General features: G+C 56.3%; 2 protein-coding genes across 11 annotated transcripts; both read left to right on the top strand.

The window, feature by feature from the left end:
• The first annotated feature begins 334 nt into the window (after window positions 1-334).
• USF1 (upstream transcription factor 1) lies at window positions 335-5801 on the top strand. 10 transcript variants are annotated; one of them, XM_059674044.1, is made up of 11 exons: window positions 335-484; window positions 2200-2292; window positions 2644-2693; window positions 2843-2958; window positions 3279-3380; window positions 3588-3783; window positions 4285-4372; window positions 4492-4550; window positions 4684-4778; window positions 4942-5070; window positions 5223-5801. In XM_059674044.1, the coding sequence occupies exons 2-11, from the start codon at window positions 2285-2287 to the stop codon at window positions 5310-5312; spliced, it is 933 nt and encodes a 310-aa protein (XP_059530027.1). In that variant the 5' UTR covers window positions 335-484; window positions 2200-2284; the 3' UTR covers window positions 5313-5801. The 10 variants fall into 10 exon arrangements, with proteins under 10 accessions (XP_059530027.1, XP_059530022.1, XP_059530029.1 ...); XM_059674039.1 differs by having other exon boundaries at window positions 338-484; window positions 2163-2292; XM_059674046.1 differs by lacking the exon at window positions 335-484 and adding an exon at window positions 505-982.
• On the top strand, window positions 5496-15537 carry TSTD1 (thiosulfate sulfurtransferase like domain containing 1). Its single transcript, XM_059674985.1, is given in 5 exon segments — window positions 5496-5536; window positions 5940-6202; window positions 6205-6381; window positions 6506-6632; window positions 15441-15537. Coding segments are annotated over 5 exon segments (705 nt in total).
• Window positions 15538-15879: the final 342 nt, after the last annotated feature.

Genomic DNA, 15879 nt, shown 5'->3' with positions numbered 1-15879 from the left:
GTGGTGGAAGCCTCGGGTCCCGAGCGAGCGCCTGGGACGCTAATACAAAGGTGCGCAGCCGGCGGAAGTGCGCCCGACGGAGGCGTCCCCCGGAAACGCTCCAGGGAGGGGTCCTGGCGCCCTTATCAAAGATGGCGCCGCCGATCGACGTTTCCCCCCTCCCCCTTCCCTCCCTGGAACTAGATAGGAAGGCCCCATCCATCAGGAAGAGGCCGAACGAGTTAATCGTATTCCTCCCGTCCTGCTGAAGCGCCTAGGCTTTCAGCGTCGTGCTTCTGGGATCCCGGGGAGTCGCACCTTTCAACCCTCATCAAGGTGGAGCGGGCGGCAGTGAGACGCTCAGAGGCGGGGCGGGCGGGCGGGGAGGGGCGAGGCCACTTCCGCCCCGCACCAGCATGGCTGCCGGCCGGGCGCGCATGCGCGGCTGTTCATGGAGCCCCCAAGACGGAGGATCCCTGTCCCGGAGAGTCAGCGGCTGAGGCGGGTGAGTGCCGCACGGGCCGGGGCCGGAGCCGGGCCGCGCCGGCAGGAAGGGCAGCCGAGACTGCTCATCTGTCGCTCGGGCCGGGGAAGTCCCGGGAGGAAGCCTTTGTTTGGGGCGGGGCCGCGCCTGGCTCTTTATCTCCGGCCCGCACGTCCCGCCTTCGCGCCGGGCCAAGCGCCGCGCCTGCGGTGCGCTGGGGGCTGCGGGCGGCGCCCCCCGGCGTGGCTGGGCGCCGGGCCCCCCCCCCCCCCCCGCTCTGTCGTCCTCCCTTTGTACCCTCCGAGCACCCCCTGCGGGCCTCCCCGCCGAGCGTGCGCGCCGCCGCCGGCCCGGTCCCCGCGTCGCGCCCTCCGCGCGCCCGGGAAATGCTTCCGGACGCCCGCTGAGCGCGGTGACCGCGGCGGGGCCTCCGACGCCGTCCTAGCTGCTGCCTCCACCCCCTCGTCCCGCGCCCGCCTGGCGCCGGGGGCACTGGCCGCGCGGGCTCGGGGCGGGCAGGTGGGTGGTCCCGCCGCCGCGCGATTCCCCGTGGGGACCACGACCTTCGCGCAGCGCTGCTTCCCCCCGACGGTTTCGCTTTCAGTTCCCGTTTTTTGGAGAACACTTTCCTTGCATCCGGGCTTTCCAAGGCTCGTCGCCGAAGACTCTCCTTGGATGGGAAAGGTTTGGGGGACTATTGGGTAGAGAATTTACCAAAGTTTCCCCTTTCGCGCCGGGATGATGTCACCGCTCAGCGCGCGGTTTCCTGGCCCCGGCTGCGTGTCTGGCCTGCGGCAGGCCCTCGGGTGTCTCTTCCCTAAGATCCTGGCCTGGAGTGTTCTCCCTTCCTGCCCAGGCTCCTTGGATTTGGAGGTGTCGTGGCAACGTTTTGGCAGCTGTGTCGTTCTAGCTTCGTGAATGAGATATATGGGGTTGGGGAGGATACATCGGGGCTTTAAAGGGGTGCACTTGTGCTTTGGGGTCTTCAACAAACAACACAAATCTGGACACCAAAACAAGGGCCTGTCCGTGTAACGGGTCTCAAAGGCCAGGTCTGGCATTTAGGGTTCGTTTTGGGGGTTCTCCCAGGGCAGTGGCTTCTGGTTCCCCTCCTGAATCTGAGAACAAAAAGTCGTTGGCGCTCAGCTCGGTGGTGGCTGAGCAGCTGGAAGAGGCATCAGCGTCAGTGGTCCTGTGGTTTTGTGTGTGTCTTTTTAAAATATGTTTTTATTGATTTTTTTTAGAGAGAGAGGAATAGAGAAATAGAAACATCGATGAGAGGAACATCATCGATTGGCTGCCTCCTACACACCCTCACCTGGGGACCCAGCCCGCCACCTGGGCCTGTGCCCTGAACAGGAATCAACCCGGCGACCTTTTGGTTCCAGGGTCAGCCGTGGAGCAGCCCCACAGGCAGGCAGCCCCGTGGGTGTGAAGATGGTGTGCTCTTGGCTCTTCCTGATCCCCAGGTCGTTGCAGATCGCAGCGCTGTGACCCTCACCTGCCACGCTGCCTGTGGTCCCGCCCCTGGAGTGAAGTGACGGGAGGCAGGGAGGCTGCCAGGGGAGCTGCTTTTTCAGTCACTTGCCGCCCATTCCTCAGCACCAGGATAGAGGAAGCCGACTGTCCCTGCAGAAATGGGGCTATGTTTCTGGCTGTGTCTTCATGGAGCCTAAATTTTCATATGGGGGCTGTTCAGTTTCCTAGAGTCACTGCAAACTCCTGATTTCTGCCAGGACTTAACACTCAGGCCAGTGAGGCAGGCGATACGAAGACTTCCAAAGAAGGGCCCGTTCCTTGGATGTGCCGCCTCACAGAGAGATGAAGGGGTGAGTGAAGACGCGGTGGGGTGTGGGGTGGGAGATGGGAGGCCTGGGAGAAGGTGCTGCCTCTGGAGTCGGGCAGACCTCGGTTCAGGCCCCAGCTCCTGACTCCCTTGCTGGCTGTGTGTGGTTCGGTTTCCTGTCTGTAACACGCCAGCACTGCTGCCCGCCTCGTAGTGCTGTTCTTAGCACGAGGTGGGTGCTGCCTGCTCAGTGTCTATACATAAGAAACAGCAACTTCCCATCTAGCCCAGTGTCTGTTGGGAATGCCAGTGAGTTTCGGCCCATGTGTTCCTGAGCCAGTGAGCTTTCCATGCTCTTCTTCCCTTATCCTAACCCCTTGTCCCTTCAAAACAGGCAGCAGAAAACAGCTGAGACGGAAGAGGGGACAGTGCAGATCCAGGAAGGTGAGTGGCAGAAAGGAGTGAGCGGGACCAAGAGCCCATCATGGCCTTTGCCTCCCCCGTGGCGTCTGTGCGCCTTTTCCTCTGACGAAAGGCAAGTGAAATGGGGAGGAAGGCAGCAGCACTGAGTCTTCCTTGCTCCCTGAATTCAGGCGCAGTGGCAACTGGGGAGGACCCGACCAGTGTGGCTATTGCCAGCGTCCAGTCATCGGCCACCTTCCCCGACCCCAACGTCAAGTACGTCTTCCGAACTGAGAATGGGGGCCAGGTAAAGGAGGGGGCCAGGTGGCTGCAGGTGTTACCTGGGTTGGGATAGAGGGAGGTAACTGAGCCTGTCATGTGGAGACCTGGCTTGGAGGATGAGGTGAAGATGGGGACTGTTAGGGGGTTGGATTTGGAGTAGAGGTAGGTATGGAGTGGGGCCATTTTGAAACCTCCATATGGGGATAGACGGGGGAGCGGCTGGGTTGCGGCTCTGAAGGACTCTTGGGGCCCTGTCTAGGAGAAACTTTGCGAGGGGCCCTGGAGCCCTAGCACTTACTCTCTTGTCCTCTCTTCTCCTCCTTCCCCTTTCCTCCCTGCTTCTAGGTGATGTACAGGGTGATCCAGGTGTCTGAAGGGCAGCTGGATGGCCAGACCGAGGGGACTGGTGCCATCAGTGGCTACCCTGCTACTCAGTCCATGACCCAGGTACGGGAAGGGAGGGGGGACTAGAACTCTGCAGAGGGAGATGAGGCAGGGAAGGAGTGGGATGGGGAGGACAGGGGTGGCGAAGCATCTTGCTCCGTCCCCAGACACTCTGGACCCTCCCCCCTTCCCTCAGGGTTAGCAGCAGCAGAGAGTTCCCTGGGGAGGATCTGATGGTCACTGGACTCTGTCCTCTTGGTGTCCTTCTAGGCGGTGATCCAGGGTGCGTTCACCAGTGACGATGCAGTTGACACAGAGGGGACGGCCGCTGAGACACACTACGCTTACTTCCCTGGCACTGCTGTGGGCGACGGGGCGGCAGGGACCACGGCGGGGAGTGCAGCGGCTGTTGTCACCACCCAGGGCTCGGAGGCACTGCTGGGACAGGCCACCCCTCCTGGCACCGGTGAGATGCTGTGGGAGGGGCTGGTTGCAGGGTAGGATGGGCGGTGGGACATGCTGGGCAGTGGTCCCTGAGGGCGAGGCAGGCAGGGAATGTGGGACCCCGCTCAGCAGGAGGAAGTTTGTCCCTTTTCATTATTTGTTTGTTTATTGTCTTTTTCTGCCCTTTTTATTTTTACTTAATATTTAAAAATATATTTTTATTGATTTCAGAGAGGAAGGGAGAGGGAGAGAGACAGAAGAGAGACATATCAATGATAAGAGAGAATCATTGATTGGCTGCCTCCTGCATACCCCCACCTCCTGGGGATTAAACCCAAAACCCAGTTATGTGCCCTGACCTGGAATCAAACTGATCTCATGGTTTATAGATTAACACTCAACCACTGAGCCACACTGGCCGACAGAAATTTGCCGTTTTTAGAGGAGAGTCCCAGGGCCTTGGCCTCGGAGCTCGCTGAGGTTCCTAGTCCCATGTGCTAACGACCTACGCGAACCCTCCCAGGTCAGTTCTTCGTGATGATGTCACCACAGGAAGTGCTGCCGGGAGGAAGCCAGCGCTCCATTGCCCCCAGGACCCACCCTTACTCCCCGTGAGTAACCCTGTTCCTTCTCAGTTACCACAAGCGCCAGATCTGGTGTGATTCCTACCCCAAGTGCCAATCTGACTTGTTGACCTTCATCACTTGGCTGCCCTCGGCTCCATGGTCAGGAAGTCAGAAGCTCCCCGGACGACGCGGGATGAAAAACGCAGGGCTCAGCATAATGAAGGTGGGTGCGCTCGGGGCGACGCTGGGAGCTGTCTGGTGGGGTTGCAGGCAGCTGTGGTGTGAGGGGACGTCAGCGAACTTCCTGGGCCTGTGGCGAGCGCAGGCTGAGTGACCTTGCCTCCCTGTTCCCACAGTGGAGCGGCGCCGCCGGGACAAGATCAACAACTGGATCGTGCAGCTGTCCAAGATCATTCCGGACTGCTCCATGGAGAGCACGAAGTCAGGCCAGGTCAGGGGCCTGGGCGGCAGGCGCCTGTGTCCCGGGGCTGCACACAGCAGTCACCCTTTCTTCTGAGGGTTCTTGGGGGAAAGTAAGGCCCAGATAGTGAACTGCTTCGGAAAGCGAGTGGGTATCTTGTAGTCCAGCCCTCGTGTGTTGGTCTTTCCTGCAGAGTAAAGGGGGGATTCTCTCCAAAGCCTGCGATTACATCCAGGAGCTGCGGCAGAGCAACCACCGGTTGTCTGAGGAGCTGCAAGGGCTGGACCAGCTGCAGCTGGACAACGAAGTGCTTCGCCAGCAGGTCAGCTTCCTGTCCCAGTGCGCCCGCTCGGACCCCAAAGCCACTGAGCCCTTCATTTTCCTTAGACAGGCTTCGTCTTTTCCCCTTCACCAGCCGATGTCGGAATAAGTTCAGGGACTCCCTGTTCCCTTTATGCCTCCTTCTCCCGTCAGGTGGAGGACCTCAAGAACAAGAACCTGCTGCTCCGCGCCCAGCTGCGGCACCATGGGGTGGAGGTGGTCATCAAGAATGACAGCAGCTGACTTGGGTCCCTGTGGTGGAGCGGCGGGAAGCCTGGAGCAGCAGGGTCCCCGTGCCGTTCCTTCCCTGCCCATTTCTGGCACGAGACTGGGAGGTTCAGAGGGTGTGTCGGGCAGCAGCCTGCAGGGTGTGAAACACGGATGAGCACTGGCTGACAGCCTGGTGCACACTCGGTGTCCGTGCGGATGCTGGACACACCCAGTGGGCCTGCCCGGTGCCTGCTGATGTGACGCCTGGCTGCCCGGGACCCGGGGCTTTCGGTCCCCCCTTCCCCGGAGCTCGGGGTGCACCAGAGGACGCCAGGGGACAGGCTTCAGCAAGACGCGGGGGAGGAGCAGTGGCCGCTGCCGCAGAAGGTTGGGCAGCAGCTGAGACTGACGCAGACGTCCAGGGAGAACCATAGGCCGGGCCCACGTGGGCCTTGCCCCTTGTGGGGACGGTTCCCCCTTTTTTTTCAAACAAAATGTTCAGAGCCACAGTCGACTCCTGTTTGTCCTTTTGTGGGCCCCAGGGCGGAAGGGAGGGGTACGCTGCGCCTTGACCAGTGAGGCCTGGGCGGGGACTGGGGTGGGTGCTGCTGCTGGCTTAGGAGTCCAGCTCAGACCTGGGCCAGACCCGCGGGTTTCTAGGGCAGGTGCCCGGGGGCGGGGCGGGAGGCGGCGCCTCGCTTCCGGTTCCGGTCGGCTCCCGGAGAGCGGGAGGGCGCTGCGGGCTGGCCGGGCGCGCGCCGTGGCCGCAGGTCTCGGGTCGGGGGGCCGCGTCGTGCCCTCCTGGCTCCTGGGGCGCGCGGGGCCCGGCCCCCCCCCACCCACCGCTGTGCCCACAGTCTCGCTCTCGGAGCCCCGCTCGCTCCTGGCCAAGGGCCGGGCCCGGCTTGTCGACGTGAGGTCTCGGGGGAGGCGGCCGCGGGAACCGTCCCGGGGCGCTCCACTCCCAGGTACGGGACTTGCAAGGGCGCCTGCGGGTTGTGGACCCGGGGGTCTCGGCTAAGGCGCGGGAGGCCCAGTGCGGGGTCCTGGTGGGGTCCCCGGGGCGGGGCCCGGCCCTGCCCGCCCTCAGTCCTGAGTTCCGGCGGGCGGGGGCGGTGCCACAGGCGCTGTTTTGGGGCTCCTTGGGGACGCAGTCCTCCAGGCCCCGCCTCAGGGCGGACGTGGCCAGCGCGGACCCCTCGAGCGGCCCCCTGCCGGGGTCTGAGGTGGGAAGAGCTGCGGGCGGACCTGGGCTTCTGGGCTCTCCTCCGCGGAGGAGCCGAGGCTGGGAGATGCGAGCCGCACTTTCTTCTGTCACCTGGGCAAGCGGGGCTGGCAGGCCACAGAGGGCGGGTGGGTGCTGCTGGGCCCTAGCGGCCGGCGCGCCGGGGCTCACCCCCGCCCCCCCCGCCGGGGCTCACCCCCGCCCCCCCCGCCGGGGCTCACCCCCGCCCCCCCCGCCGGGGCTCACCCCCGCCCCCCCCGCCGGGGCTCACCCCCGCCCCCCCCGCCGGGGCTCACCCCCGCCCCCCCCGCCGGGGCTCACCCCCGCCCCCCCCCCCGCCGGGGCTCACCCCCGCCCCCTCCGCCGGCCTCACCCCCGCCCCCTCCGCCGGGGCTCACCCCCGCCCGGCCTGTCGGAGCGGCTCCAGACCCGGGGCGGGCAGGCGGGGGCAGGTGGCGGTCCGCCGAGCTCCTCTGGGAGGGGAGGGCAAGGCCTCGTAGTGCTGCGCGCGCGAAAGCACCAAATAAAGAGCATTTAATGTAAGCATTGGGCGCATTTACTTTTCAGCTCTATTGAAAACAGTTCTCATCTTTAGATCTCCGTTCAGCCCTGGGTCATCCTTCAGTGTTCGCGCCTCCCCACCCCCTCCACCCTCACCCCCTCCACCCTCACCCCCACCCCTGTCCACCCTCACCCCCACCCCCTCCACCCTCACCCCCTCCACCCTCACCCCCACCCCACCTCCAGCAATTTCCTAAGACTACAGTTCTCTTTCTAGAACAATTGTTTTCAGTCCAGAATGCACATCACAATCACCTAAGAGCTAGCGGGGGAAAGCTTGGGCCCCGATCCTAGATTTGGAATCTCGGAGGTGGGGCCTGGGCCCCAGGTGAGCACCCAAGTGATTGCACTCTGCGGTCAGGAGAGAACTCAGCCCCACGGCAGGCCGTGGCCATTCACTCAGATATTGTCTATGGCTGCTTTTGTACAAAAACAGCAGAATGGTTGTAACAAACAATGTGTCTTTCGAAACCTAAAATTTTTACTATCTAGTTCTTTCTAGGAAGTTTGCCTGCCCTTGCTCTAGACCAGCTCTTTTCAACCGGGTGCCGCGAGAATGTTAACACATGCAGTACCTGACTAGTTAGGGCACTGACCTCTTTTAGATGTCAAATAAAAAAATGACAACAGCCAACACAACAATAGCTGCCTGGTGTGAATGAATCAAAATTATACTTTTTTTTATCAGATCGGCAAGAAGTAGGGTATATTAGGTGTGCTGTAGGGTCTCCGTGGCTGATGTGTCCTGCTCTAGACCTTCAGGTCCCCGGTACCAGCAGCTGGGTGGAGGGAGGGATGCCATCCCACAGAAGTCTCCAGCGCATACAGGTGCCACCGAAAACAGGTCCCAGGTGTTGTGTGTGTGTGTGTGTGTGTGTGTGTGTTTTAATCCTCACCAGTGGATATGTTTATTGATTTGAGAGAGAGAAAAACATCAGTTGGTTGCCTTCCATATGTGCCCTGACCAGGGATCCAACCCACAACCCAGGTATGTTCCCTGACTGGGAATCGAACCCAAAACCTTTTTGGTATGTGGGACAACACTCCAACCAGTTGAGCCACCCAGCCAGGGTCAGGTCCCACTTTTTATCAACGCTGCTCTCCGATCCCACACTGGATTTAACAAAATATTAGTTGTTAAAACAATGAAAATGTTTACTGAAGCAAAATTCAACACTATAGAGCAGGTGTATAGCTTCCCTCTTGCATGGTGATCATCTGCTGTGTATCCTTTTAAATATATTAAGGGAAGAGTTTTGAATTCAGTTTGGAAGGTTTTTTTTTTTAGAGAGAGAGGAAGAGGTAGAGAGAGAAAAACATCAATTGTGAGAGCCAGACATTGGATCAAGCCTACAACCTGGGCATGTGCCCTGACGGGGAATTGGAATGACACCCAGCCACCTGAGCCACATCAGCCAAGGCCTACGCTTTACTTTTTTTTTTTTTTTTTTAATATATTTTTTATTGATTTTTTACAGAGAGGAAGGGAGAGAGATAGAGTTATAAACATCGAGGAGAGAGAAACATCGATCAGCTGCCTCCTGCACACTCCCCACCAGGGATGTGCCCGCAACCCAGGTACATGCCCTTGACCGGAATCGAACCTGGGACCTTTCAGTCCACAGGCCGACGCTCTATCCACTGAGCCACACCGGTTTCGGCAACTTTTTAAAGTGTTATTCCTTTATTTGTGGAAGAGAAAGCTGGGTGAGAGACGGACCCGATTTTCGGATTTATCAAGTCTCTGGAGAAATTCTGGCAGGTAGTTCCTGCATTCTTCTCTATCTTCTTCCTTCTGCCTCCTCTCCTTTAACCTCACCACTTACACTGCACACACTGTAAAACCGCCGTTCATCCGAGCTCCCGCCGCCTCGGCCACAGAGCTGTCCCACTCTGGGTAATCAGCAGAGTACCCCTGAGATAGTTGGACATGGTTAGGTCTGGAGACACAGTTGAAATAGGTGAAAGCGTCTAGCCCGGGTCTGGCAAATAGGTGTCTGTTTCTCTTTCCTCAAATACCCAAGTACTTTTGTTTTTCAGACTGGTTAGTGTCCTTGACCAGAATTGAACCCCAACCCCTCAGTCTGCGGGCCAGCACTCTAACCACTGAGCAACCGGCCAGGTCTGGTTCATAATCTTGATAGGCTTCTCCAACCAATTACCTTACCCTTTGAAGTTCTCTCCCTTCCCCTGGAGCTGCCTCATCAGGTGGGTCTGCGGAGCCAGGCTGACTGGCTGTGTGTCCTCCCTTGACTTCTGTCTTCCTTTTCAAACCTCATTAGCCGCCTCCCTCCCAACAAACTTTACCCCAGGTGTGTTGACAATATACCTGTGTCATCACAGCTACTCCCTTACGTTTTTCTCTCTCCCAGTATGTTGTGAACTCCTCAAAAGTGGGGATTGGTTTCATCTCCTGACCTGTGGGGCCTCAAACACGAGTTCTCAATAGCCTGCCGACTTTCAGAATCTCTCATTCGGCCTTTCTAAAACATCACTGCCTGAGCAATCTTATAATAATAACACTAGAGGCCCGGCCGTGCACCCATGGGGTGCCTCAGCCTGGTCTGCAGAGATTGGGCAAAACAGGCCTGGTGCATGGATTCACCTAGGCCGTGTCTGGCCCATCTCGCCTGTCCCCATCAGCCAGATCCCGGCAGCAAACTAACCTACTGGTTGGAGCGTCTGCCCCCTGGTGGTCAGTGTGTGTCATAGCGACTGGTCAAATGGTCAGATGGACAATTAGCATATTAGGCTTTTATATATAGACTAGAGGCTCGGTGCACAAAAATTTGTGCTCTCGGGGGGTAGGGGGGTCCCTCAGCCCGGTCTGTGCCCTCTCGCAGTCTGGGACCCCTCGGGAGATAATGACCTGCTGGCTTAGGCCTGCTCCCGGGTGGCAGAGGGCAGGCCCAATCCCTAGGTGCAGCCCCTGGTTGGGCTCAGAGCAGGGCCAATTGGGGAGTTGGGGCGCTGCCCCTGTCATGCACAGAGCAGGGCGGATCGGGAGGTTGTGATGCCACCCTCAGTCACGCTCAGGGTAGGGCCGATTGGGGGATTGGGGCACCGTCCCCTGTCACACTCAAGGCAGGATCGATGGGGAGGTTGCGGCACCACCCCCTGTCACGCACAGAGCAGGGCCAATCAGGGGTTTGGGGCACTGCCCCCTGTCACGCACAGAGCAGGGCCCATCAGGGGGGTTGGGGCTCTGTACCCTGTCACACACAGAGCAGGGCCCATCAGGGGATTGGGGCGCTGCCCCCTGTCACCCACAGAGCAGGGCCCATCAGGGGGTTGGGGCACCGCCACTCTCACACTCAGGGCAGGGCCGATGGGGAGGTTATGGCTCCACCCTGTCACAGAGCAGGGCCCCTGGGGGGGGGGGAGTTGGGGCGCCGCACCCTGTCACACACAGAGCCGCAGGGCGATCAGAGGGTTGGGGAGCTCCCCCCTATCAGGCACAGAGCAGGGCTGATCAGGGGATTGGGGCGCCTTCCCCTGTCACTCACAGAGCAGGGTAGATAAGGAGGTTGTGGCCCTGCCCCCTGTCACACACAGAGCTGCAGGGCGATCAGGGGGTTTGGGCGCTGCCCCCTGTCACGCTGATCCCGGTGCTGGGAGGCCTCGCAGCTCCGCTGATCCCGGTGCTGGGAGGCATATTACCCTTTTACTATATAGGGTAGAGGCCTGGTGCACGGGTGGGTGCCGGCTGGTTTGCCCTGAAGGATGTCCTGGATCAGGGTGGGGGTCCCCACTGGGGTGCCTGGCCAGCCTGGGTGAGGGGCTGATGGCTGTTTGCAGCTGGTCACACATCCTTCAGGGTGGGGGTCCTCACTGGGGTGCCTGGCCAGTCTGGGTGAGGGGCTGAGGGCTGTTTTCAGGCTGGCAGGTGACTGAAGCTCCCAACCGCTCCTTTTTTTCTTTTCTTTTTTTTTTTTTTTTATTCTGGGCTAGCTTTAGCTCTGAGGCTTGGCTCCAGCCCTTAGGCCTCTGCTGCTGAAAGCAGGTATCTGGTTTGTTTGGGTTCTATAATCAGAACACTGTTTCAACTCCAGCTCTGAGATCCCGGCGGGCTGAAAGCAGGTTTCTGGGGTTTTGTTTAGCTTCTATATTTGTAACAATGTTTCAAACTGCAAGCTCAGAGGCCGGCAGCGGCAGGCGGGGAACGATGGAGTCCTCCATCACTGAAGCAAGCAAGCCTCATGTTCGCTTCAAGCTGCCTGGTTGCCGGCCGCCATCTTGGCTGGCAGTTAATTTACATATTGCCCTGATTAGCCACTGGGTAGGGTAGCGGATGTACGGCTAATTACCATGTTTCTCTTTTATTAGATAGGATTTTTATCTTATCAGAGTTAATAATTCACAATAGCTCTCTGTTGCCTAGTGACTCAGCACATGGCTGAGCCTGGTCCATTGAGCAATCTGCAGTCTGGCTCTGGCAGCACCTGCCTTTCCAAACTTACCTTTCAGTGCCTGCTCTGAGGCTGCTCCTGCAGTGGCTGGAGTAGACCTCCCTCCTTCCTGATCCTGGCTTCACTCACCATTTCCCCTGTGGGGAAGCTTCCAGTCTCTTAGGGACCACTCTGATTGTCACAAGAATTAGAGGAATGTATTTGCTGCCCTCATCCAGAGGGCTTTTAAACTGAAGGAGGAGAAAAATAATCAGGATGCAAGAAACAAGAGAATGGTGGGTAAGGCACACCTTCCATGGCAGCACTTGGACTGGATTATAACTTACAAGGCTCTTCCCCTTCATTTTTATTTGACCAACGATTAAACCAGAACTTGATATATAGGAGGAACTCAATAAATATTGAATTTGTATTGAGGTGTTTAGTAATTCCTGGGGCGGGGGTGCAGTTACAAAGGAAGAAATTGAGAGTACTACTCACAAATGGTAGCAAGTTATATAAACAGTGAAGGTTCTGAGTCAGAGTTCTGAGGTTGTTTCAATAGCACTGCTGAGTGGTCACTGCAAATTACTTAAAAAAAAAACAACCGAGAGAAACCAAGATGGCGGCACAGGTAAACACTGGAGATTGCTGCCTCGCACAACCACTTCAAAAATACAACTAAAAGACAGAACGGACATCATCCAGAACCACAGGAAGGCTGGCTGAGTGGAAATTCTACAACTAGAAGAAAAGAGAAAAGCACTGAGACTCAGAGGAGGCACAGTGCGGAAGTAAAACACTAAGGTGCGGAGGTGCATGCGGAGAGGGCTGGCAGCTGAGGGCACAATTGTCGTTTTCAATTGGAAGGGAGTCTCAGGCTCTGAGCTCCAGTTCTGGGCTAGTCTTTGGGGACCCAGACTCATACGGGAGAAGCGGGACTGTCTGGCATTGTTCGGAAATCGAGGGCAGCTTTCTCTCGGAGGTGCTTGCAGTGATTGCCATGACACTGAGAAGCAGGACCTCTGAGGGCAGGACTGAGAGCAGCCATAACTGCTTGCTCCGCCCTGTTGATCCCCAGGGACCCCGCCCCTCCCAAGCCGTGCATGGAGGCTTTTGCATATGAAAGGCCCGGCCCTTTGCAATCTGAAAATTACTTAACAAACTGCAGCTGGCCCAAGGCCCCACAGCAAATTGCATTGCTTCACAGCTGGCTTCTGCTGGGTAGCTTCAGGAAGAGGCTAAATTAGCACCTCCTTAGAGATCCAGGAGCCAGTGTGCCTGGTGGTCAGAGTGGGACCATCCAGATTGCAGCTCTTCGGATCCATAAAGGACACACTCAGGGTGCAGGCTCAGTGAGCACCAAAGCCCCACTGAAGCAAGTCTTGCCCCTAAGGGTGTCTCCAGCACAGAAGTTCTCCCACTGCAGACACAGCTGATTCTCACAGCCAATTGGCCTGGAGGTCAATCCCTCCCAGTGATACCTACAACAATCAAGGCTTAACTACAACAAGACTGTGCACAAAGCCCACAAGGGGGTGCACCAAGAGTGTCTACCTCAGGTAATTGGGGAGGCTGAGCCACTGGGCCCTATAGGACACTTAGCACAGAAAGCCACTCCATCGACGCAGCGAAGCATAAAAAATGCCTGGACAAAGAAACAGGACACAAATGACAGAAATGGAGGAAAGCAAACTACTGGATATAGAGTTCAAAACCACACTTTAAGGTTTTTCTTTTTTCTTTTTTTATATTTTATTGATCTTTCACAGAGAGGAAGGGAGAGAGAGAGAGAGTTAGAAACATCGATGAGAGAGAAACATTGATCAGCCGCCTCCTGCACATCTCCTACTGGGGATGTACCTGTAACCCAGGTACATGCCCTTGACTGGAATCGAACCTGGGACCCCTCAGTCCGCAGGCCGACGCTCTATCCACTGAGCCAAACTGGTTTTGGCGGTTTTTCAAGAATTTTCTAGAAACCGCCGATAAACTTAATGAGGCCCTCAAGAAATCTAGTGAGACCCTCGAGGTTGTGATAAAGGACCAACTAGAAATTAAGCATACACTGACTGAAATAAAGAATATTGCCGAAACCGGTTTGGCTCAGTGGATAGAGCGTCGGCTTGCGGACTGAAGGGTCCCAGGTTCGATTCCGGTCAAGGGCATGTACCTGGGTTGCGGGCACATCCCCAGTGGGAGATGTGCAGGAGGCAGCTGATCGATGTTTCTCTCTCATTGATGTTTCTAGCTCTCTATCTCTCTCTCTTCCTCTCTGTGAAAAATCAATAAAATATATTTAAAAAAAAGAATATTATACAGACTCCCAACAGCAGACCAGAGGATCGCAAAAATCAAGTTAACGATTTGAAATATGAAGAAGCAAAAAACACCCAACCGGAAAAGCAAAATGAAAAAAGAATCCAAAAATATGAAGATAGTGTAAGGAGCCTCTGGGACAGCTTCAAGCGTACCAACATCCGAATTATAGGGGTGCCAGAAGAAGAGAGAGAGCAAGATATTGAAAACCTATTTGAAGAAATAATGACAGAAAACTTCCCCTACCTGGTGAAAGAAATAGACTTACAGGTCCAGGAAGCGGAGAGAACCCCAAACAAAAGGGATCCAAAGAGGACCACACCAAGACACATCATCATTAAAATGCCAAGAGCAAAAGACAAAGAGAGAATCTTTTTTTTTTTTTTTTTAAATATATTTTATTGATTTTTTACAGAGAGGAAGGGAGAGAGATAGAGAGTTAGAAACATCAATGAGAGAGAAACATCGATCAGCCGCCTCCTGCACATCTCCCACTGGAGATGTGCCCGCAACCCAGGTACATGCCCTTGACCGGAATCGAACCCGGGACCCCTCAGTCCGCAGGCCGACGCTCTATCCACTGAGCCAAACCGGTTTTGGCCAAAGAGAGAATCTTAAAAGCAGCAAGAGAAAGACAGTCAGTTACCTACAAGGGAGTACCCATATGACTATCAGCTGATTTCTCAACAGAAATTATGCAGGCCAGAAGGGAGTGGCAAGAAATATTCAAAGTGATGAATGCCAAGAACCTACAACCAAGATTACTTTATCCAGCAAAGCTATCATTCAGAATTGAAGGTCAGATAAAGAGCTTCACAGATAAGGAAAAGCTAAAGGGGTTCATCACCACTAAACCAGTATTATATGAAATGCTGAAAGGTATCCTTTAAGAAGAGGAAGAAGAAGAAAAAGGTAAAGACACAAATTATGAACAACAAATACACATCTATCAACAAGTGAATCTAAAAATCAAGTGAATAAATAATCTGATGAACAGAATAAACTGGTGATTATAATAGAATCAGGGGCATAGAAAGGGAGTGGACTGACTATTCTTGGGTGGGGAAGGGGTGTGGGGGTGCGGGAAGAGACTGGACAAAAATAGTGCACCTATGGATGGGGGGGGTAAGGGCAGAGGGTGGGGTGGGAACTGGGTAGAAGGGAGCTATGGGGGGGGGGAAGAGGAACAACTGTAATAATCTGCACAATAAAGATTTAATTTAAAAAAATCAATAAAATATATTAAAAACACACACAACCGCAACCTATTTCAACTATCGGTTCCAATAAGAAAATAATTCTGAAATGTAGGGCTCTCATTTAAAAAATATATATTTTTATTGATTTCAGAGAGGAAGGGAGAGGGAGAGAGATAGAGACATCAATGATGAGAGAGAATCATTAATTGCCTCCTGCACGCCCTCCACTGGGGACCAAGCCTGCAATCCCGGCTTGTGGGGAATGGCAGGGTGGCCTCCTGGCTCAGAGGTCAGTGAGTGAAGCAGGGCTCTTCGGACAGATCACACATGTTCAAGGACAAGCCCGTGATATTGATAGAATGATCTGTAGGTCAGTTGGTATTACTTGGAGTATCTGGTGTATATATGCTTCAAGTTCTCGAGAAAATGTAATTCTGCTTTCCCCACTTCCCCTCTTCTGCCTGCGCAGGCTCTCAAGTGAGTGCTGCCAGGGGTGCACGGAGGAGCAGGATTTGGGTGGTATCACTGCTCTCCCCGTCCTCGGCCCCACCTCTCGCCTAGAGTAGGCGGTTTTCATTTGCTAGGAAGCGAGCACGGTTCCTATAGTTCCGTCATTTCCATACAAACCGTCACCAAGAAACAAAGCCCGGCCCGGCTCCTAGCTTCCCACCTGCCCTTCCAGGCATTCCCCACCCGCCCTCCAGCCGGCCCCCAGCCAGTCAGAGACCCCACTTCCCGAGGCCGCCCGGGCAGGGTGCGCACCTGAGGGAGGAGGGGACTGGTCTCCGGCTCGGCGGGCTCCCGGCCAATCGGGCACCTCGGCTGGGAGGCGCCCCGCCCCTGGGGTGTGGTCATGGCTGCACCTGGCGGCGGTGAGTCACTCAGCGGAGCGGCGGCTGCCTCTGCCA

Source organism: Myotis daubentonii, chromosome 18 (assembly GCF_963259705.1).
Source record: "Myotis daubentonii chromosome 18, mMyoDau2.1, whole genome shotgun sequence".
Lineage (NCBI taxonomy): Eukaryota > Metazoa > Chordata > Mammalia > Chiroptera > Vespertilionidae > Myotis > Myotis daubentonii.
Note: the sequence above shows the minus strand (reverse complement) of the source record. Positions and strands in the feature narration are given on the sequence as shown.